This window comes from Leiobunum rupestre, chromosome 11 (genome assembly GCF_980474605.1).
Source record: "Leiobunum rupestre chromosome 11, qqLeiRupe1.1.hap1, whole genome shotgun sequence".
NCBI lineage: Eukaryota > Metazoa > Arthropoda > Arachnida > Opiliones > Sclerosomatidae > Leiobunum > Leiobunum rupestre.
Genome location: NC_143394.1, coordinates 29536687 through 29561925, shown reverse-complemented (window position 1 = coordinate 29561925; position 25239 = coordinate 29536687). Strand labels below are relative to the sequence as shown.

Below are 25239 nucleotides of genomic sequence, written 5' to 3'. Positions count from 1 at the left end.
TACGGTCCAAAACTGGCTCGAAATTATCGACGTGTAAGATTATTATCTGGCAATACTCAATGATGAAAAATTAAAAAACCCGTGTTAATTCAACTAGTAAATAATATAATAATAATAATAATAATAATAAAAATGCTTTTATTGGGTTTCACCTTCAGGACATGCCTGATTTACAAGGAGGCCCGTAACATAAAGTATAAAATAGTTTCTATATTTAATTAAGAGTTAATTTAAATAGAAATCATTTGTCTTTTAAAATATGTAGACGCAAATGGTGTTTAAATTCACTTAGGGGTTTTAATTTCTTTATAACAGTTGGCAGATTATTCCAAGTATTTATTCCGCGGCATTTTGCACTCTTGTGTCGTAAGGAAGTCTGTAAGTCTTCAACAAAGAAGTTCAGGGCACTAGCTCTTGTTGATTTAGTGTGAATGTCTCTTGGCTTACTAAAGAATTCTGTTAAATAGGTAGGGCAGGCTGAATTGAAAATTTTATACATCATAACACAGAGGTTCAATATGTAGTGTTGATTGAGAGTCAACCAATTTAATTCTTGACGAGTATTTGTTGCTGAGGCAAACATATCCCTTTTAGCAACAAATCTTGAGCCATTATTGTGAGCAATTTGAAGTTTATTTAGGAGCATTAAGTTTGCAGAGCTGTAAAATATATCTCCATAGTTAAAGAGGTTAAAGATACAGGTTTTTATCTTTCACACCCGCGTCGTATTGAGCGTTGAACACTTCTACAGGGGCCCCACCGTAAACACGTTGGTATTGGCCAAAGCCTGGTAGGTCGTTTCTCCCTGGACACTTCTACCTTCCGCCGGCGTTGGAGCTTGCGTTTCGAGAGTATTCCGGCAGGGGGCGTGTGATAGCGACGAATTTAAAAAACGAGGGAATATCGGTTACAAAATACAGGTGGCGCGAACTACTTCCCGACAATCTATCTCGAACAAGAGTGAGAAAAACGTCCGAGTTAGACAAAGACGAAATCAATCTTGTCTTTCTCTTTGTTATTTTCAATAAACTTCAAATACTACCGGTATTTTGACAAGAGATAAGAGCTTAGCTACTAGTGTTTCCTACAATATTGCCAACGGATTATAAGGCATTCTACCTTTCCAGATATACTTCCAGGTTAATAACTGTAGACCAACATATTATTCTAATAACGAAAAAGGTTTAATGCCCCGATCTAGACTTTAGCTTATCTTTTGAATTTTGACACGAAAAACGGCTGGTTTCTTAACTGGCAAAGACGCAAAGCGTCATTCTAAATATTTTAAACCGTTGCTTTTTTCGGAAAGTCATTTTTTTTGGGCGCACCTTTCGTATCCATAAAAACGTTCCCAGTCAAGACTGAAGTTACATTAAAATTTACAAAAAAATAAGCCCCAAATCTGTTTAAATTCGAGCTCGGTTAAATTGCCCTTGAAAGTGTCATTATTAAAAATAGTAATAATTGCGAACACCAATTAATTAAGGAGAATAAAAACTCTCTAATGAGGTCCCATTAAGACCAGATGTCGCCACTAATAGGTCATCTTACGCTTTTAATTGGTACATTTTTTTTAATTTTGTTTTAATGGAAAATGATATAATAAGCATCTGTTTCGTGTCACGACAGCGGCGCGTCTAATTAAAAAAAAATGGTCTAGAGGCCGGGTGCTTACCTCGGTTAATTAAATTCGTTGTTTATTAAGCTAGTTTTGAAGATTCGTAAAAGTTTATCTGCCAATGGAAAAAAAAAACAATATTTGTAATTTCCAAGAAACTTGAGCGACCAAAATTTCTTCATTATAATAATTTGTTGCCGTAAAGTAATAGAGCCGCCCTCTAGTGTTGAATATCAGAGCGTGGCGATCTCCAAACAGGGAACCCGCTCTTTATACACCAACCAATCGCACGGCATCACTGATTCCAAAAAAAGATAAAGGGGGCTCAGTTGCTCAACATTTCTAAATTTCGGATCCTCCCACATTAGGCCTACCATCTAGCGGCTAATTTATAGCGAATTGTTTTTGGCGTTTTGGAAATACACCCTAACGGGGAAGACGGTACCTACTTGAAATTTAAATTGGCAAGAAGGCAGAACCTTATTAATATGTTAATTTAAGAGACGGGGAAAATTTGTCATAATTGACAAACTTTTAGTTGAAAATGAGTTATCAAACTTTTCTAATCGGAAGTTTGAATCCCACGTTTTGACGTTGGCGTTTACCGTCGTCCCGAGGCTCTTAACCTCTTTATCGATTAGTATATAGAGATGTTGACCCGTCTAAGTACGTCAACCTCCGCCAATCGCTTGACAATTTGGGCTTAGTTCCGAGAGACGTTTAAAGATAAATCGAAAGACTTCAATTTTGAATAACGTTTCGCGAGAAACTCAATTTTTGAGCCGCAGGACAGCGCGTAGAGGTATTTTCTAAAACCAGCTATATTTGCTCCCAAAATTCTCTCTCTCTCAATTCGCTCTTGGTACAGAGGGCGGAGGAGAGGGTCGTCATGGCAACGCCTATTTGGGAAGATGAAGAATACGTCGTCCATCCGTCCCATTTATATACGCGGACTAATTAAGGGTCTTTAAGACGCCAGGCCAACGCGCGGATCTTCATTCTCGAATGAAAAAGAACGGATAATAAATTATTTCTTTAATGATTAATAAGACGTTAATACCTTCCCTAACTAATACAAAAGGCGGCGACTACAAAGGAACGGAAATAACATGAAATAAAATGAGGGAGACCGGATGTTGAAAGAACCGAAATTTTCTAATTAAAAGGGGAATTTTATTTCGGAGACTTTGATGTTAGAGGGAGCCACGTTCGCGTCAAATTAAGCCTTTAGGCTACGCTTTGGTAAACAGAGTGACACGTTGAACGTGGAGACTTGTTTATTTGAAATTCTTCTTCTTATACAAACAATTGTAGTTCAACTTCTCCTTGAACATAGTCGCGAAGCGGGTAGAACACTTCTACAGGCGTTTTGACCTATTTCTCGCATACTTGAGATACATTTTGCTAATAAAAATTTGAGATTCTTGTCGAAATAAAAAAATAATGTAATTATTATCCCTGTGAAATTTCTTTGCCTCGTGACGGAAGATAACTTTATCTTTCAAATATATTAAATTATTTTTAAAGAATGACGTTACATTTTGGAGGGAACATTTCGATTGGATTCTTAGAAAAATCAACATCTATCAAAACTCCCCAAAAATAAAATAAACTTTCAAAATAAATCAATAAAAATTGAATTCTAATTATGTTTTAATGGTACCCCCCTGTAAATATTTGTCTGGTACTCTAGCGAATTTCGAAAGGCTCAGGAAGAAAAAATGTCCCGGGATTATATTCCAAGCGACGCTTTTAAGAGATTTTCCCGGTACAAGCTTAGGTGACCCTATATTCGGTAGCCGATGGGAATTTAAAACGACCTGGCGATACGCTAGAAACTGGGAAACTAGTAAAAGCCGCTTGTCAAAACTCGCTCTCGCCCTTCCTTTCGATCGCCTGAGTAGTATGGATCTAAGGTTAGGAGTAACCTGACATCGAGCTTGAAGTGAATATCTCGAAAGGCGAAAAGCCCGGGGGTTCTACGCCGAAATACGGTTGTCTAAGGCCACTCGTAGCGAACCTAGAAAGGACGACTTCTTTGAAATGGACGTTATGAAATGACCGCTTCGGATTTGCCGTTTTATTTGGCGGGACTAAAAATGGACTCGAAAAAAATGTTTTCTATTCATACTTAATTCAGTTATCCTTAAAGGGGACTCTTACCCGATGATCCACTTGGAAATATGATCAGTTTCTATTTTGGCACAGCCCAAACGGAGTTTCGTGCCTTATCCACAAGGGGGCGCTTACGATTGCTAAAAATATATTTTCACACGATAAAAACTTGCCATTTTTGAATAGACCTTTCCGTAAAATGTACGTTACGGTAAGAGGGGGAAGGAAAACTGTATATGGAAGGATAATCTAGATCAACGTTATATTACTCCTTGTTTTTACCTAGGCGCAACAAACACAAGGAGAACGCAGCTAGCCTTTAAACACGCTAACGAAGGGTTGTGTACGAATTTCATTGGACGAGCGTCACGAGCCTTAACGATGAACGTTTTACGGGCGGGGGGAAGACAATTTCCGAATTTTCCCCTTCCGACGGCAGCAGGCGCTAAAGCGTTTAGCCTATGAAAAACGTACACAAGAAAATCCACGACTTTTGACGGGTTGCGTTCTCCTTGGGTGGGGTGCTGTGTTTGTTGCTCCTAGTTGCTACAATGTCGACTGTAATAAAAAGTATCCTCATTGTATATATCAGAGGCTAACGAACCGAACTTTCAAATCCCGAGAGCACCGTAGCCAAGACTTCTTCACAATTTTTTCGCTTTAAAACTTAAAATTGACACTTATCTTTGCAAAATGATTCATCAGAACGTAAAACCAAGAATGTATTTATTTATACTCAGGGAGAATGAATATGTCGAGATTATTTTTAGCGTTTCTCAAATTCCAGCCGTTGGGGCCCCTGGTATGCTCCTCCGCTTTAATAAAATCAAATAATACCGCAATCTCATTGGTTTTTAAAAATTACGTTTTTCGACGCGATTAACGCTGCTGCGAGGACGCAAAAAATAAGACCGCCTGTTTTTTTCCTCCCCCCCCCTATTAGAAATAAGAGTTGTGTTTCTGAAGGTATTAATTTTTCAAATTTGAGATTTAGACGCGTTTTGTGTGGCATTTATCAACCCGACCGTGGCTGCTCTACCAAGTAAGATAATATTTTAGATGTAGAAATTCTGAAACCGAAGATGGCGCTACTGCCCTATCGTCGTACGTTATTTTTCTTCTCGCACGGACAATGCCGTAAACATGGGGCTCTATGCTGGACCTTTACTTATGGCAGGCGCGTAGGAATGTTTTGGATCAAGGGGGGTACAGCCCGGATGCTAAATTTGGTGCCCCCTCAACGGCAAGCTTTTTGCGCCCCTTCTAAAACAATTTTCCGCCCCTTTCCAATTTCAAGGGGGGTACATTGTACCCCTGTACCCTCCCGTTCCTACGCCACTGACTTATGGGGACCTTAGGATAGGCTGTAGGTGATTTTATACTAAACCCAAGTCGCTATTAATAGCTTAAAGGAAACCCGGCGACCAAACCTACATTCACTCAAATGGTCCTCCCTCTCGCGTAACTTCACAGGTGGGGTTAACCAGAATGAATAGGGTGTCTAGGGGTATGCTTATAATTAAATTATAACAGGTTAAACAAATAAATAAGTGGGGTGGCGGAGTGGTTAGCACTTTCGCCTCGCAACAAGAGGAGCCGGGTCATTCCATACGATTTCGACCAGTCATGTCACCATGGGTCAGTCGATTTTTTTTAAATTTTAAACACCGATAGATTTGTCTAAAAAACCGTGATATCCAAGGTTTTAGCTTAAAATATTAAGAAGTTTTAGAATAAACACAGTTTAACCGAAACCCCACATTTCTTGGTATATCGTACCTTGATTTCAGTACCCCTTCGCTTTAAGTTTAATAACTTTTTGGAAATATGTATTATTTTAACAAAATAACACAATCTGACAGATTTTGGCAAGGCCTATTCAATGGTGGAGTTTATATAGTACTAACTGGAATTGATCCCAGGTTATTGGATGACAAAGTGTACATTTTTATTTTCTCATTCGAGGGGTTAAAGGGTCATGTGGGCGAGTGAAAACACAAAATATAAAAACACTATTAGATAGCTCTAGCAAAGAGCTTTAAAATAAGCTCTTAAAAAAGGGGTAATTTCCTTGTTTTTATTTGATAAATCAAAAACTATTTTCTTGAAATTCAACACTTTTGAATTTTTATATTTTTTATATCGTACAAAAAATGGTTTAAATCTTTTAGAAATTATTGCTACGTATTTAACGATGTGAGATAAATAATGCTCGAATATTTTCTGAATTATAATCTTTAAGAATAAAGGATCTAGCTCTGGAAGCAGTCGCTGTAGGCGTTGATATCAGTCGCAAAATCAAGTTAAGAGGTACATGGCATTTATGGTCCCGTTTAGGCCATGACAGACTGCTAACTTATGTATATATTTTTCAACCCTTAATTTTGAGTAGTAAATTGATATAATATTAAATTGAAAATAATTACGTGTTAAATAGAGGCATTGAACTTTTTAGTTTCGCCTGTAATGTTTGTTAAATCTATAAAATAACTGGAAAAAACCTTATACCCTTCAGTATTGAAGTTTTGTAATCCACCATTCTTGGAAAATACATTAAGAGACACATGGTACAATAAATGCGTCCGAATTTTATTTTTACCTTTTGTAATACCAAGCCCCCAAAAGTATCAACACTTGCAAAAGATTCATCTTATATCATCTATAATGTGTGCTAGGTTCAATTTAACCTTCATAGGGGGCATCCTCGGCTGTGACCAGTTCACCTTTTACTGAATCCTAGGCAGAATTCACAATTTAAAGAAAAAATAATAATGTATATGTAGTCAGTAGTGGTTCTTTGAAAGATAATAACCCAAAAAATATTACTTGTATACAATCACAAAACTAAATATGTGTTGAAATAATACTCAACTGCTCATGTTTCTCACTTCGTAAAACTCACATTTTTATATCTGCTTATGGAAGAGATGATTTTATATAATGATTTTTGAGGCACCAGTTTAAAATCATTAACAATAAGGTCAACGTTAAAATAATTAGTAATAGACGAAATTTAATATAAAATATTTAATATTAAAAATATATACATAAGTTAGCAGTCTGTCATGGCCTAAACGGGACCACAAATGCCATGTACCTCTTAACTTGATTTTGCGACTGATATAATATATAATATATAACACGGCTCCGTGTTCGATCCCAGCTAGTGGCACTGGGTGAAAAATCCGGAACCACTCCTTCTGCGTAGAGTTTGTAAGTTCTCTCCCCACTGGTTAAAGGGGTTTTCCCCCGAGATCTTCCCCTTCCCATAAAAACTTGCTGATGTTAACGGTAATAATAAGTGTAGGGAGCTGACGGTTGGCTCGCGTGGCATGAAGGGCTTGCCACCACCCTCATACGCACTGTAACCCGGCTACCTTTTACTCGATCACGCACAAGCAACATTGCTTATGTTATCGAAGGTGGTGCCTTGGGTATTAGCTCTATTTAAAAAATAAAATAAAAAGAAACAATATAATAGTATGACATTAACCAAAGCAAATCGCAACAACATTAAAAAAATTGTCTGAGCCCCGTAGCCACTCTGATAAATAACTAAATACATATACGATCGATCCGTGTATAGTTATTGCCGTCCGTAACCGCACATCTTGGTATCACGCGATACGCGCACATTCACGCCGGCTTCGCCGTTGATGGGTTCGACTAGTTGAACCAGGATCTTGCCATTCCGACCATGAACTTCTCCAGCCCCGCGAGACCGTTTACTTTTTCCCCACTTCGCGGTCGGGGTTCTTCATCACAAGCTTTTAGTTTTCGAACTTCCGGCCTTTGAGACAAGGTGAGACCCAGTCGAGATCTGAACAAGAAACCAGCAACTCTCTGGTTTTGTTCCGGACCAGATCCCGTGGTTCGTGATGTTGGTTACCTTTCACCCAATCCGTGACTCAGTCTCCAAAACCACTGGATGGACCCCTCCAATCACGACCATAGCGTCCTGACGCGCTTTGTAATAACTTCGTTCTCACCGTCGGTGAAACACTAAGTGTCCGCCGTAGTATTCCTCATAAATCTTTGGTTAAATTAATGTCACACCTGGCGCCATCAAGTCGCCAGGCATTCAAACAATAAACTGTTGAAACTCTTAAAGGGGAATTGTCACTAAAACCAAAATTTACGAGGTTTTTTTTACTGAATGATAGAAAATATATTAATGATTATGTTCCTGAAATTTTATAGTTATTGGAAAAGTATTTAAAAAGTTACGTTACTTTTTCCGCAACCTACATCAAACGGCTCCAAAAATTTCAGAAATCGCGGTTGAACCAACGTGCAGCGCCCAAAGAATGAAGCGGCATTTTAAAAACACGATAAACTACAATCTACGAATATAACTCGGTTAAAAAGCCAAGTAGAATGTCGTAGCAGACGACAGTTCCGACCGAAAACCGATAAAACCGGGGAAAATAATATTTCGTTCACGTGAGGGCGCTGCAGGTAGGTTCAACCAAGTGGTTCTGAGATTCTCGAGTCGGGGGGATAAAACACGAAATTTGGTTGCTAATAATAAATCAAATACTGGAAATATTTACATGAAATTTTTTGTATAACCATTTTCGGACGTCCTCTATCCATTTAAATGGTTAGGGTGGTGACAATTCCCCTATAAACAACGGTAATTTCTCCGAACTGGATAATTGGCAACCCTCAATTCGGACTGGCAATAAACTCAAATGTAATATAAAGAGTGAAAGTGGACTCGCGACGGCATTGAACAAAGAAGTTGGGGACTCGCTAATCCCAACAAGGAGAGAACGGAGAGAGAGAAAAATAAAGCGAAGGGGAAAACTCAGGATACCCTTTGACCACAAGGTCACCTTTGACGAACCCTTTCCAAAGACCTCCGTTACGCGATAGAGCTATAAAGAGCTTCACCCTGGCCCCCTGGTGGTGACGACCAGCATCGCCGCCAGAGTAGCCCAAGCTATACCAACTAATACATTTCTAAAAAAGAGACGAGGTCGAATTTGGAAAACGTGGGAAATTAATATATATTTAAGAATAAGACCAGATGTTTAAAGGAACTGTAAATAACTAAACTATAGAATTTTAAATTGGTACGCTACAAGTTTTATAGCTATACATAGACAGTATTTATTTAAAAACATTTTGAGCAAGGGTACAGTCGTCATGGTTATGTTACTTATGGTATAATGACGAATATAACAAGATGCCAAAGGTCATAATAGTAGTTTGAACCCTGATTAACCTGACAAGGGGTGGCGGAGTGGTTAGCACTTTCGCCTCGCAGCAAGAGGAGCCGGGTTCGATCCCAGCTGGTGGCGCTGGGTGAAAACTCGGAACAACTCCTTCTAAGTTGAGTTTGCAAGTTCTTTCCCCACTGGTTTAAGGGGTTTTCACCCGAGCTCTTCGGTTTCCCCTTCCATAAAAACTTGTTGAGGTTAACGGTAATAGTTAGTGTAGGGAGCTGTTGGCTCGCGTGGCATGAGGGCTTGCCACCACCCTCCTACGCATTGTAACCCGGCCACCTGAATTAAAGTCTTCAAAAGTCGCTTGATGACTTAGGCCTAAGGTGGTGCCTTGGGTATTAGCCTGGCTGATTATTATTATTATTAAGTCCTGGTAGTACTTTAGAAACGTCTTTTTCTTTATATCAAATTGCAATACTACATCTTAAATGAAAACCCAATAACGAGGGGGTAGTCACTCGTAAAACATGCGTACCGAGGGTTAATGGCGCAGGCCCGTACACGGGGGGGGCGCCAGGGGATGCTCAGCGCCCCCAAATGAGTACTTGAGCATCCCCAATCCACCTGACCCAAAAAAATCGATTGCTCAATTACCGAAAGTAATGATCTAAAATATTTGTATATTAATCAAAAAGGAAAATTACTTTTACTAGAGAGCTAGTATCAATAAATATTTGAAACCATTTTACTAAAGTTTTTGAAAATTGCTTTCGCGCGTCTCACTGCACCAGAAAAACTTTTCAATTGTAGAAATATAGAACCAGCTTATCAAAAATGTTTTGACGGATATTTTAGGGCTACAACCGGATTAGTATATTTACTAATTCCATAGGTGGGGAGATAAAAATTACTCAAGGTATTGGCACCGCCAAAAAGAATTTGAGCGCCCCCGACTTTCGGCGGCTGTGTACGGGCCTGTAATGGCGCCCGGTTAAAAAGTTTCAAAATGGCGCCCCCCTATATACCAAAAAATTGTTTAATTTCTCGGTTTCTGATTGGCCAAATTTGGTCAAATCAAAAATATTTGAACTAATATTATGGCGAGCAACAACTTTCTAGTTAGAACCAAATCCATAAACCCAACGGTTCTCGAGTTAGCTTTTGAATGACCTTGAAGACATGGTTCAAGGTCATTAAATTTTACACTAGTAAATGTCCCCCCTGCATGAGGAATGTTCCATAGAAATTTTAAATAAAAAAAAAAGTTTTTCAATTATTTATATATTTTTTTCGTTTTTTAGTGGATACCCTGTATATTTGTGCATAAGTAAAATCCGCAAAGTGAACCGAACAAGCTCGTATACAAAATGGGTTATCCTATACTTTCACTCCTCCATTTCAAGTTGAGCAGCGAGTAAGGAAACTCACGAGCTTACGATATTTCCTATCGATTGATGTATTACCATTTCTGGCCGAAATGGTTACAGAGATATCAAATATCCAATTTTATGGGTTATCGACTTCGCAAATTGAAATTGCTAGCGAATTAAATCAATTAATGCCTTGGCATAGTGAGGTAGAGGAAATACGCCTCAATTACATTCCTTTAGAGAGTCGTTGAGGATAAATCACCGTTTCGCGGAACCAGCAACGCGGTGTATCGTTACCACCACTTACAACAACAGCGTCGAAACGAAGAGCTTCTTTCCATTCTTTATTGGGGGAATAAAGCCTAGTTCCCACTTAGCGAAAAAACAATTTTCACGATGAAAATTGACGGTCGCGAATACAATTTGCGATTTTTTTCAAATTCGCCGCTAAAGTCGCGTCTCCGCGGTATCTAGCGAACGTTCTATTTTTTGACATCCACACCTTGGCGATAAAAAGCTTCAGCCAATCAGAAAACGCGTTCCCTCGATCTATTCCGCTTCCGTCCGTCACTTATTAAGCCTGGGTCTTTAGAAAAGCGGCTCAGCCAACTTGACCAAGATACTGAAGTAAAGGTAATTATCTCACGAATAGAATCGTTTATTTATTGAAATTATCAACAGGAACATCCATTTGGTTCATTTTGAACTGATGTTTTATGTTAGGCCTGAAACATTACTAAAAACCCGCGCGAGTTGTTTTCAGCGTTTTTAAATTTTCGCGCTAAAGTGAGAACCGCTTCCCCAGCGACCGAAAAAATTTTATTCGTCTCGAAAATTCGCCAAGTGGGAACTAGCCTTAAAGGGAATATAACCTCAGGTATTTGGTGTGGAACACCAAAGCCTGCAGCTCTGGCCGTTCTTGCCTTTCGCTCTAAAAATGTTTGGCGCCACTGTACAGGGAAATTTGAAAAATTGAAGGGGTCTTCCATAAAGATTGCTTTGCAGGTTATATTCCCTTTAAGGCTAAAAAACGGTCAATATTCTAAATTCAACGTCCCTGGTGTAATTCGAGAGAGCGCTGGGATGAAAATGAAGCGGGTGGGGACAATTGAATTTGGGCAGAGGTATTTGAAGAAACTCTTAATTGAAATAAAGTTCCAAAGATGGGAGGAAGGAAGAATGGATGAGAAAACCCAGAGGAAACATTCTTGCCAGTATCGAAAGATAGAGCGGTGAAAAGCACGCCGCCGGCGAGTAATCATCGTCGTCAAAAATACAGGTGAGCCTATAAAGAGACTTTGCCTTCGCGAGATCAATAATTGGCAAGAAGTTTTTTGTCGTTTCCTTTCTCGCCACCGAACTTCGGAAAAGTGTGGGTTGGGGAGAATGGGGCGCGCAAAGCCTCTTTTACGAGGATTGAGACGATACAGATGTCAGGATTATCAAAAGCAGACTTTTTCCTCCCCGCGCCCCCTCCCAAAGAGTAAATCCCCAATTTCCCACGGGAGAGGAATCCAAAGACTCCTCATTGGATATCGGAAGGTTTTCTAGAGGTTTGGAATTTATTGGGAAGAACTTCGGGTGAAAATTGTCCGTCTAAGTAGCGCGCGAACCCCTTTAAGACACCTAGCCGGAAATAGGTTTCGCCTTTTTTCGGGAGGCTTCGATCTGAGTTTTCGCCACGTATATTTTATAGTGAGAATTCAATACCGAATGATAGGAGGCTTAGGCCTGTAATCCGTCCTGAAAGTTGCGAATGGGCGCGAGGATTTTTTACGTAAAACGACGTTTTTCGCACTAACACACTTCCGCCGTATGTAGAGGGTTTTATCCGGAAAGGCTTTACACGTGCAGTGTGCCGTTGATTGTACGCGGCGTGTTTATTATAAGCGGTTAAATAAAACCGGATACTAACTATGGATGGAACCAGGGGCGTAGGAACGTTCTAGAAGTTGGAGGGGGCAAAGAGAAACTAAAAGGGGTCTGGAGAATGGTTTTGAATTTTTAATGGCGGGTAGCTTCTCCGAATGCATGTGTAGTGTTTACTACTATAAAAAATGGCGGGAAAAGACTAAAATTTAAACACATTTGAGGTTCCATAAGCTTTATATGCTTTTAAAATGAGAATTTAAGCCTTTTGAAGATTTCAACTGACCAACAAGTTGGAGGGGCAATAACATGAGTTGCCCCTCCCAGCCAAGTTCTAGGGAGGGGCATTGCCCCCCTACCCCCCCCCCGGTTCCTACGCCCCTGGATGGAACATCGTATTGGATTAAAATTCAAGCGAGAATTCCGCCATCTGGTTTTAAAAATCTATAATTTTCCTTGTATTGTAAGCTAATATTAAAAGTATATAATGGGAGCAACACATAACACTATTTCTTAAACGCGTAAGAAATGGGATTTTTCAACACGTAGGCTCGATATTTGATAACACCCTCCCTATAAGTTAGAACTAAAAATCTTATTAAAAATATTATTTAAAAATATTTTAGTTTATTTTTACATATCAATATTTTATTGAAAATGAAATCAACAAAATTAATGTTTTTCCGTACTGTAGCCTACTCAGCCTGCCCCCTGAGGCGCCAATTTTAAGAAAGTTCTAATGCCTTAGAGTCGTTATAAAGCAATTATATATAATTCCTATTCCAGATTTCTCCGTGGAAAATTCCTACAAAACTCGTACGTTCATTTGGATTCATAATAAATCCAAAATCCACGAAAAATCTCATTATAATTGTTAATCATTTATTAAAAATCTGGCGAAAAATACATTAAAATCCGCAAAATCCTGCTAAAATATTATGAAAAGTATATCCACGAAATATGCTCCGATAGTTGGGGATTTATTAATAACTTCCTGAATTTTACATCAAATCCGCTTGAATTTTTTTTCAAATCCACAAATACACGACAATATCACAATTATTTAGTATATTAATAAATTAATAATTTGAGAAAGTTAAGAAAATCAATGTTTTAAGAAATACATTTTTCTGTTAATTATTCACGGAGCGTAATTCCTATATAAATTTGGATTAACAATCTAAAATTAAGTCATTGTTTCCGAGTTATCGCATTTTTTAATCAATTAGAGGTTCATCAAATTATTAGCTTATTTAGAATAGTATTTAGTTGGCGCAAACCGTCGAGCAAATGTCAAGTGCTTTAATGTAACGTTAAAAGGAACCACCTATGGACTGTTATGCAAAGGATGATAAAATTAGCGAATTAGTAGATTAGTCCATTATAAAAAGGGATAAAAAAGCTAAGCCCTAAACAAATTTGAAGAAAATTTAATAACTTACATAGCTCGTACCGATAGGTCTTCGAGCAAACAAAAGACGCGAAACTCGGACCAATAGATCTTCGAGTGAAAAACTAAATTAAAAATAAATAAAATAAAAATTAAATAGGTTGTTCCTTTTAACGTTACATTTCGTATTTACTATTCTCCACCACTCTCCCCTTATTCGGCTTTCCGTTGCTACGCAACTCGTTTTGAAATTTTTAATGTTTAGGCTTAGTTTCTCTTTTCGGTTTAATAGTCGCGAGCCAGATTTCCCGCATGGTACTGATGAGTTCCAACTAGGACGAAACCGGTCTACCGTTGGAAATTCTGGATATTTTATTTATTTTTAATTTAGTTTTTCACTCGAAGATCTATTGGTCCGAGTTTCGCGTCTTTTTATTTTCTCGAAGACTTATCGGTACGAGCTATGCAAGTTTTTAAATTTTCTTCAAATTTGTTTAGGGTTTAGCTTTTTTACCCCTTTTTATAATGGACTAATCTACTAATTCGCTAATTTTATCATCAAGTGCTTTAAAACGATTACTGGCACACGATCAATATAATATAACCGCACTCCTCAAAATCGATTAACCACCGCGAACACAATATTCGAATCAAAAATACATTAAAAAACGCCAAGATCTTAATATATTATTACGCCTAATAAACACGCTGCCATCGGCGATATAACAAGCTCTGTGGGAAATTGCCCGTATCAGCCGCTATATTTAATTTAAAAGTAACGAGCTCGCCCATTGATACAAATTGATGGATACGTCCTTGTGTAGATCGCGAAACCCGAGAAATTCAGCCACGGCAGCCAATTTTCAATTTTGTTCGACCGTAAAGTGGATTGCTGGAGAAACGCTAAAGATGGCCTTAGCATTGTCATTCTCCCTAAGTATTAACAAATTCATTCTTGGTTACAGCTTTCAGAGCACTTGGCGGGGTTCAAGTTATGACTACGGCCAAGGCTGAGCGCGTAATAAGTCCCTTTTATTCAATTTAATGGAAATAGTCGTCGAAATAGTAAGGCGTTGAAGGGGGCATAGTAGCGTTTGTGCGGTTACAAATGTCCAAATACTTATTTGTCCGAATTTTAAAACAGAAAGAGTTTCATTTGTACGAATTTAATGACCTCGAGTCTCATATGTCCAAACGAGTAGTTTTTAGCTTTTGTTCAAATTTCCGTTGTAAAAATAGTGTTTCGAATATACCTAAAGAAATTGATTCCATATGTTCGAATTATCCGTTTTTCAATAACCATTGTAGGTCAAATTTAATTTTTTAGCCCAAAAAATAATTAATTTTTTTTTGAAAGCGAGATAATGATATGTTTTTCGTTAAGATGTTTTTTTATGGCGCTATATATAGGTTAGTTTAGGCTTAGACCAAGAAACACATGGACGTCTCGCTCATAGCATACCCAACGCTTTATTTTTCGGCGGGGCTTTGTTGCGGCTGCGGTAGGGAGAGGGGGGTTAGGTGATACAGATAGTCAATAGGCGCCATCCATGAGAGATAAAAATAACGTTTTTTAAAGAGCTTGAAAAAAATAATCAGCTAAGAGTTACATATTTTTAAATTATTTTATATTTTTTTAATATTTTCGGGACACAAATATTAAAAAACAGAAATTTGGTTTTTTGGAGCCACGCTGTTGCAGGCCACGTTCTGACAGATTGTAGGGCTGTGCACGTGACTCAAATAGCCAATAAAAATTGACTCACCTTCGCTACTAGCGACACAGCGCGAGATAAATAGGAAATAGGCAGCCGCAACGAAGCTTCGGGTTCGAAATATCTACCGTGAGCCGGGAGTAGTGGCTCACTCCTGTAATCCCAGGCGTCCGGGAGGCAGAGATTGTGGAAGGCCGTGTGAGGACGACCACTAATCCCCCAACGGGTGGTTGTCATACTTCCGCCACGGGTGTCCCAACCCTATCCCCAAGTATCCCCCCGTTGGCGTGGCCGTAACACATATCTCGCACCTGATTAATCAAGTGGACGAGCGGACTGTATTGTCCCACCCGTCACAATAATAAAAAATAAATAAAAAAAATAAAAAATATCTACCGCGCGACGTCCCTGTGTTTCTTGGTCTAAGGTTTAGGTAAGGTGGTATATATGCAGAAGCGTATTTTTCCAGACACGGAGATTGCAGAAGCGACGTTGCGTGGTACGATTTCCCTAGTTACGATAGGTGGGTTTTTCATATACACCCACGATGATTATTAAGAATTTCTAGATAATATTTTTCTAGGTACTATGTCCTCTAAAATATTTAAAATTAATGACTTTGTCCTCTAGGCCACAATCATAGAGTGTAGGCCCTATGGAAGCTCATGAAACATTAATCCTAACGGGCAAACTTGTTTTAAAGACGTAAATAAATATAGTTCGAGGAGCGATGTTGTTTTTACATTTTTTAGGGTATAAACTTACTTTTTTATCCAGATATTGTACATTACCTTTAGGTCGACTTTTTTATTTCACGCCTCGAAAACAAGACGTTGCGTAGGAAAAGTGTTAACAAGTTTCGCTGATAGCTTTACACTCTATGTGAGTGGTTTACTCGCGGCGCTAAAACCCGGCAAATTATGTCCGTGTGTACAGTCGTTTTCCTGTGTGCCAGAACAGAGGGAAAATACGAGAAAATTGAGAAAACCAGGAAAACACTGCCCGTGTGTAGGGTTGCCGCGGTTTGGTCCGGTTCCGGTTCTTGAAGGAACCGAGAACCGACTAAGCGGAACCAAACCGATCAAGACAAATTGGAACCGGAACCGAACCGAATCGAGAACCGGAACAAAATTTTTTGAGAAAACTGTAAAGCTAGTTTCGGTTATTTCCACATAGTTGGAAGTAACATAGAACACGCGGCGAAATAAAAACCAATAGTTTGGACAAAACGAAATTAAGGGATTTCTAAATACAACGGTTTTTCCTTCCAATTGAGACAATAGAAATAATAGTCCTTGTCACTGTTGTCAGTGGTTAATTTATTCTTTTTCGCGGCTTTTTCAAAAGGTAATAGTATTCGGGTCGGTTCTCCTTCGCTTGCGGTTCGGTTCTACATGGAACCGGAACCGAAGTGGCTTCGGTTTCATTTCATTTCCTCCGGTTCTAAACGGCAACACTAGCCTTAAGTCGAGAAAATATGCGGAAAATTTGAATAAAGAAGAGCCGGATAAATGAGGGGAAAAGAAAAGTCTACCAGAAAGACGACAAGATTCATTTAGTCAGACGGCCTTATAATGCGATGTGAAAAAGGCCTTGTTCCGTCATTTGATACATTATTCGGCTGTACCACGGAAGAATTATTTATAGACTTGTTTCGCGAGAAACAAACCAAGACTGGCAACACTGTTATCATGGTTATTAGTTAGTAGGCTGTTTATGTTCTTTACATCAAGGCAAAAGTAGCATAAGACCCAAAAGTGTGTCAGCTGTACCTTCGCGCTTATTAAAATTTCTAGTGAGACCTAGTCACACTGTAGACTACATAACGTACTAGTTGGAATGGTACTAGCAACATTATATTTAGTCTATTCGCTAGCGAAACGGGTATAGGCGGCGCCACAGTCGCTACCCCTGCAGCTTGGTTTGTCTGCGTACTTTGTTGATCAAAACTAACGATTAATATGGCGGATTGTAGGCGCAGAGGTGGCATAAATTGCCTTTTTGTAGTAATACTGCCTTTAAAAATATTACAATTCGAGTAAATGGTGAGAAAAGAACGTTGGAGTTATCGTTTCACAATTTTCCGAAATGCAAAAATCTTTTTAATGTGTGGTTAACTAATATAAAATCAGGGAAGATGCCTAGTTAGTGGGCACAGATTTGCAGCGCCCATTTTAAAGATAAAGACTTTTTTGAAAGAAATGGTGAGACACAAATTTTACTTGTTATTACTGATTTTAAAGTTAATATTATTAAATATATATCATAATAACTGTCATTTAGATTAAGAAAATTCAAGAGACGCATGAAATGCAGTGCCATTCCAAGCAATAATTTACCATGTAGACTTATTACAAATCCAATGTTACTAAATAAAAAGAGAGGACCCTACGTTTTGTGAATCGTTTTAAAGGTGATCTGTTTTATTATATACTGCAAAATAAGGAAATGCTAATGAATTAAATTAATTTTAGGTCAAGCCGTTCGATTGTCATTATCGCTGGAAAATATTACATTGAGGCCCACAAAATTATGCGTTAAAAGGGCATATTTTTCTATTTTGTATTGGACCCCAATTTTCCTATCTTTGCCACCCTGATGGTTCGGTATGAGTTTTCGAGTTGATTAATAACATTTCGAGCTATTGCCGCAGATCCCAATATGATTAAAAATAATACTGTAAATTCAAATGGTTTTTATTTTTAATACTTATTTGAATATCTTAACATTTTATTCACTTCTATTGTAATTTCTAATTAAGTGGTTTCTTCAATGAATTTAATTGCTTTTAACTTTGAATTAATTCTATAATACATTTGTTTTTGCCTTTTTAGTTAACATGGCTTTGAGTAGAAAATTCATAACATAAATAGTTCAGTTCATTTGTTATCTACAAATACTAATTGGCCAAAATTTAAAATAGGAACTAATTTAACATATTAAAAATAAAACTTTCCTTGACTAGAAGTGTAAATTTAATTATAACTTTTCTTTAACTAAAATCTAAAATAAAAATTATATATTTGGACAACGTTTTTCTTCAAATATTGTCAGTCTCTCTTAATATCAATTAAAAATAGCCCTTGAGAGAATAGACAAAAAAATGAAAAGGCCTAGCTGAATTTTTCAATAGTAGCCTCTACAGTCTTTAGCCAGTAGATTCCTTCCTTTCCAACTTAGTTATTTTGTGCCACTGCCTCTTCAATTGATATTATCTTCGCTACAAATGGACTCTCCACAAATATTTCATCCCGACTAAAAGCTAGAAATAAATTTTTGAGACTAACTAAGTGACCAAATAAGAGTACATAAACCTTTTTGAGCCAGCCAAATTTAACCCTCACAACTCTAACCATTTTATTACCGTACAAAACCGAAGGCACAGTTAGTTCTTTTCCTTCATTTTACCCCACTTCTAAAGTCAGAAAGTTGGGATAGCTCTCAGTATCTTTATATATAAAATAGACCAGCAATTTACTGCATGTTTGCAAAAGCCTGAATTTCTAGAATAATAAGTAAAACAGGTTACATTAAAGAATTGGGTTTTAATAAAAAATATATTTACCCACTATTGCATGAACAATGGACACTTTCAATGCTGTGTTTTCCATCACCAACTTCAAATTTTAACTTTTGTTTTAAGCATCCGCACACCTTATTCTATGGATCAAGAGTAGATTACTCTCCAATATACTTAAAAATTTCAAGCATGGAGCGATTCACTAATATACCAAATAAAATTATTTAAAATACATTATACATTATACAAAATGCTGAAGCTACTAGTCTATGAAATTAGAACAATCTGGGCTTGTTCTAATGTGAAGATAATAATAAATTTCCTACATACCTTTAAAACTTACAAACTGATCCCGTGTATGAATTCTCCAAGGCCTACTCATAGTGTTATTAAACTCGAATATTTATACTTATATTTACGAATTCAATACCTATTGACAGTTCAAAATTAATAAAGAAATGTCGTATATACACCTTTGTTAATACAAAACATTCGAACACGCTTTAAAAAATATGCTAAAATCGTTAGTAAAATGTTTTAATTGATGTTATAAAACGCGCATTTTCGCATAACGCCATTACCCGTATCACCCAAATATAGTTCTAGGCAGTGTGACTAGGTGGCGCAGCTGTAGTTTTCGGTGGCGAATAGTCTGGCGCCATTATCTCTCTTCGATTTACTCGCCCGTAGACATACGTTCTAAAACGCCTCACTCGGCGGCGCTGGAGTACCTCGATTTTGATGATGTATTTTCCGACCCCCCCCCCCTTCGTTTCCCTGTTTTACTTTGCGACAAACTCTACTATACACACTTTTGGGTCTTATGCTACTTTTGATCAAGGTAAAGAAATAAAAATACCGTTTGCATCTTTAAATTTGGTTTTTTCCAAAACAAAAAATTATTTTTTTCGTATAGCTAATGTGACGTATGTGAATAGAGTATTTTTCTAAAATGCAAAAATTATGGAATATTAACAAAATAACGAAATCTGATCAATTTTGATTATTTAATTTTTTGCTATGGTTTCGTTTAAATATTTAACAGATAAACCAGTAAGGTTTCTCATTTATATTTAAAATTGGAAAAATGTTCCGAATCTTTACGCTCGAGGGAGACAATGCACTCTAGGAGATGGCTGTAGCATGACCTTTGGAGGAATTTTTAAAAAGCATCATCAACAATCCCTGCTAGGTGATGGAAAATGGTGCGAAGATAGTGATGCAAAATGGCGGAACCCACGTTTTGGCGCGAAACAAAGTCTATATGCTACATAATAATAATAATTAGCTAAGCTAATACCCAAGGAACCACACAGGCCTAAGTCAACTAGTGACTTGTTCAGCCAATTACTGGTGGCCGGGTAAAATGGCGTAGGAGGGTGGTGGCCAGCCCTTCATGTCACCTAGGAGCAACAAACGCAAGGAGAACGCGGCTAGCCTGAAACACGCTAACGCAGGGTTGTGTACAAATTTCATTGGACGAGCCTTCACGCTGAACATTTTATGGGCGAGGGGAAGACAATTTCTGAATTTTCTCCTTCCGACGGCAGCAGGCGCTAAAGCGTCTAACCAATGAAAAATGTACGCGAGAAAATGCACGGCTTTTAACGGGTTGCGTTCTACTTGTGTGGGGTGCTGTGTTTGTTGCTCCTAGGTGGCAAGCCCTTCATGCCACGCGAGCAAGCATCTGCCTACACTTACTATTACCGTTAACCTTAGTTAACATAACTGTCCTAATATTCGGCTGGCATTCGTACAATGCTATGGAATTTGATCAGGTCCCAACTTGGTAAAAGCCCTCGCGAATGGAAGTGACAGGTTATTTGTAGCCTCACCAATAGGCCTACTATCGAAAAATAAATATAAGCCAAGTAGTTAATACTAGGCACACTACCAAGCCTATAATGTACTTTGATGCTATTGTGGTAATGTTCAGGACACTCTAGGACTAAAGAACGTTTTGGGAGGAAACAAAACTAAACCCGAGGTGTCCAAAATTTCTTAAGAATTGGTACCATTAATATGGCAAATTTATCCTACACAACTACGCAATCAAATTTAATATCAAATAAATAGTTATTTAAATATTAATTATTTAATTTAACTCTGTTACTGATCACACTTAGCCCCAAAATGCGGGGCAAGTGTGATAGGGGGGGGGGGGGGGTAATTGTGGTCACGTGAAATCCTTGACAATCGCAATGAAATTACGTACAGAGGTTAAATAATAAAGCAAATTAGTTTTCGTAGTTCTAAAATAATATATTTTTTAACTTAAGTACCCAGATGCTTATAAGGCTAGCTAAACCTTAAACTTTCCTTTTTTAGTAAGTTTACATCAAGAAAATTATAAAAAGTTGTCCATAAATTATTTTACCAAAATTTAGCATTGATTAACTGATAACACTTACCCCACACTGCAAATTTAGAAAGAGTTTTTCCAGGTAAAATTTTGAAAACCTCAAATTATTAGCAAAAATACAGGTAAAAAGGTAAGCAGACTACAAAATACCAAAATATAAAACCGGTTTGCCAGTTATGAAAGAAGTTACAGAACTTTTCTTTTGGGTATAAAATCTCTAAACACAAGTAGAAGAGTATAACGTTTTTTCTACTAAAAGTTTTAAAAACTAAATTGAATTTAAATTAATATTGAAAATAAACAAAATGTGTATTATTAAGTATATTTCAATATCCATTCATCAAATTTTTTATTATAATAATATTTGGGGAAATAATTTGGTGGTGATCACACTTACCTCCGGATCACACTTACTTCCATTGACATATTTAAAAATCTAATCTAATGGTGTTACCTCTGCTAAAGGTTCTTCTCTTTTATCAGAGATTTCCACCTTGGTACAAAAGGTATTTATATTTCAAAGGGTCAAGAAATATTTATTCATTCATATATTTTAGGCTATATAGTCTACTTCAGCCACCCTTAGCACTACTGCTACAACAAGTTAACAACTTAGTTGTTTTCTGTAGAAGTATTCCCTAAAATTGTTGGGATCTTCCATAAAGAACGCGTTGGAGTACTTGACTCAATCTATATAGATAAAAAAACGCACAAAGATTTGTAAAAAATACAACAGCAAAATAACACTCAACAACTATTGATATAAAATGAGAATGGAGCCAAATGAAAACTATTTGTACACATGCCTATCAAACAATATCGAGCGCAAACACCTAAGTCAGTATAGGACGCGATGACGATGGAAAATTGTCCCACTCGGTTCAAAGGCGGAGGAAAGCGGAACGTGGTCAGTGATGCCTGAAATGTGCCGCAACTTCAGCAGGCTTCTTTCAACGTTGATTAATATACACATTGAAAATTGGAAGCTGGCAAAAACGTTCACTTATCATATTTCGACGTTGAAAACTTGTACATTGTTCCATAAACGGTTGACTGTTACTTGGTATTAAAATCGCGGAATAAGTAGCTAACCTCCCGCCTTTGGTAGTTGTTCGAAGTGAAGTTGAACCGCGCGCGTACGCCGTCAAACTGACGCCCCCTCATTCCCAAAACCGCCGTGGAAAGTATTAATTTTCTTTCATAACAAACTACGTCATATTTAAGTCGGGTCGCCTTTTCCCCCGAATATAAGGAATTTGGTTCTTATTCAGTCGGGTTACTCTCTTCATTGTTCGGGACGCTGCGGTGAGAAAACCACGGACACGGTTAATACGGTAGGAGACGTTTATTTTGTCAGCTACGTAAACTCAATTCGAAATGTGGACCAAATCATAGTTGTCAATTGCTAAATACGAGCTGTTAGAAGTGAAGAAATGTTTTAAATTCGCCACGCCCCACCTATCGGTTTTAAAAAAGAAACAATTACCCTGAATTATGTCGTTACGTTTGACAATCAATGAAGTAGTAATGACAACAAGTACGATTCTTTCGTATGTCAAATGATATTTTCCTAACGAATTACGCGAAAAATATTAAATTAAAAATAATCATAGTTAGAGGAGTAGTGAAGCTCAAAAATTAAGAATATTATCCGTATGATACTTAATGTTTACCATTTGATTTGGTGAAAATAATAAATTTAAAATTCAAATTTCAAATTTAAATAATAATAATAATATCATAAAGGATAAATTTAATATGAAAATTTTTCGAAATTATCTTTCATATCAATTCAAAGGTATTTTTCTAAAATACATAGAATTGTATTAAAAATATAATTTCATTGAAAACTACCATTTCGACCACACGCAAGTAGTATTGTTTAGCCATTAATGAAAATATTTGTCAGTCCCGGATTTCCATCGCGTGGGGTTGCGTTCATTCCGCAATGTACAAATAGTGACGTTACATTATAGACAGACAATTAACGCGTCCTTGGACCGGAAAGAAGACGTACATTGGACGCCTTCTGGAAAGCGATCTGTCACGTTCGGTTTGAAGCTATACCGTTGTATGGAAACGCGTCTCGATACGTCTACCCACGATTTATTAACGGCTAGAAAAATACGCGTTACGCCATAACATGTCAGGGAAATTGACTGAAAAATACGTAATTATTGCTATTAAATAATTCTTTTCCGTCGGAAAGTTCGCGATGACAAGGAAGCCATTCCGTTCTATTTTTCTCTAATATAAAACGTCTGTCTTTTTTACGAAGAATTCCCTCGTCGAAAGAACAAATTCGTTGCAGAAATAAAAGAAAATTCAATTTACCCAAAAACTCTGACGTCCGCTGGAATTGCGTACGGCACTATATACCGTCGAAACTTTTTTCTCGTTACGGTGAAAACAACGTTTACTTTTGAAATTTATAACGAAAAGAAAAAGGTGTTGAAAATTTTAGCATTTTGGGCTCGCGACGTTATACTTCAAATTGGATTTTCTCGGTCGAGACCTTCTTTATTCCAGTTTCTCCATGTTCGGAACAGAAATAGAACGTTGAAAATGAGTAAAAAACCTTGTCTCAGATTGAATATTCCGTCTCGCGATGAAAAAACTGAACAAATTTTGTCAGCCACTGCCAGCGACGCTGATTCGGTAAGTTTACAATGCCCATATATTTATTTAAATATACATAACATTTAATCATGGATAGTAGATTTTAGAGGATCGGTAAAAAGGCTGGTTTTTAGCCCCCGTAAACCAATCACACTAACAAGGAGACATCCCGAAGTGTAACCCACCGATTTTGTTCAAACTCGGGGGATTGGTAGACCTTCATGTATCATGAAAAATCCTAAAGGGAATTTATTCAATGGGCAACCATTTTGCCATGGCAACGAAAAATGTTTTTGACAACACAAAATATTAAATTTTCCCATTAAAAATAACATGGGATTTTGACCTCAAATTGATCAAAAGTTGATCAGTTTTGATGTTTTTTTTGTCAATTTATATCTATTTTTTCTATTTTGGTCATTTTCGAAATTTCGAAATTTTTTAAAATATCGTTCAGAATCCCATGTTATTTTCAATAGGAAAATTTAAATTTGTTGTTGTCAAAAACATTTTTCGTTGCCATGGCAAAACGGTTGCCCATTGAATAAATTCCCTATAGGATTTTTCAAGTTACATGAAGGTCTACCAATCCCCCGAGTTTGAACAAAATCGGTGGGTTACATTTCGGTATATCTCCTTGTAAGGGAGTCGGCCAAAGGTTATTTGAAAAAAAAAACCAAGTATCGCTAAGAGTGGACGATACTGTTCGAAAAAAGAAAAAAGATAAACACGAAGTACATTTTTACGGCAAAAAGTATTTTTTCACGTTTTTATAGATATACTAAATATCAGTTGAAAGTTTTTATTGAATTAAAAACCCAAAATTAAAAATTACTTAAAATATAAAGCGCAAAAATTACGTAACAATATCAACCGCATTAGATTGCCATTTTTAAATTTTAAGATCACGTGGTATACACGACCTTGCAAGACTCCCTCGGAGTCTCTCGAGCTGATTGATACGCGGGGAGAAATAAAATGCACTGTCCTCTTAATTTACTGTCCATGATTTAATAAAAACCTTTATAGTTTTATAAGTTTATGTATTAACTTAAAAAAAATGGCAAAATTGGTGGAAAATAGGTCAAACGCCGGTGTAAACGTTCCAAGCTCCTTACACCAGGGTATAAAGTATGAGTCGACTTACGAGGGAAAATACACGTCTCTCCGGAACCGTTAATTCTAATTAGAAGGCTCGTAATTTGACGTAATTAACAGTCTTTACCATAAATATGCCAGCGGTAAGGCGCGAAATTCTCCAAAGAGGCCAATAAAAATAAAAAGAACCCTTTCAGAGAAATTCTAGAAAAACACGTCTAGTCTTTAAGCCGCTTAAAAATAGTGAAAACCAACATTCCCGTTGGTTAAAATATATAGCTACGTAAAAAAAGCTCGAAGTTGTAGCGAAAGTTGGCTCGTTGTAAAAATAGCGCGAGTTACCAGCTTGTCAAAATAAAAGTATTTCAAACCGTCTAGAGAAAGGGAAAAGT

At 37.3% G+C, this 25239-nt stretch overlaps 1 protein-coding gene across 3 annotated transcripts in view; it reads left to right on the top strand.

Annotated features, from left to right (window-relative positions):
- The window catches only part of LOC149922185 (high affinity cAMP-specific and IBMX-insensitive 3',5'-cyclic phosphodiesterase 8B-like), a 94962-nt gene that overhangs the window by 19731 nt on the left and 49992 nt on the right, over window positions 1-25239 (top strand). The window contains exon 1 of one of the 3 annotated variants that reach the window (XM_090162098.1): window positions 23037-23788. The exons of the other annotated variants lie outside the window; for them this stretch is intronic. Coding sequence (XP_090018224.1) covers window positions 23696-23788 — 93 coding nt within the window. The 5' untranslated portion in view covers window positions 23037-23695. Of the gene's footprint in view, window positions 1-23036; window positions 23789-25239 lie in introns of those variants that run through there. 3 annotated transcript variants of the gene reach the window in all.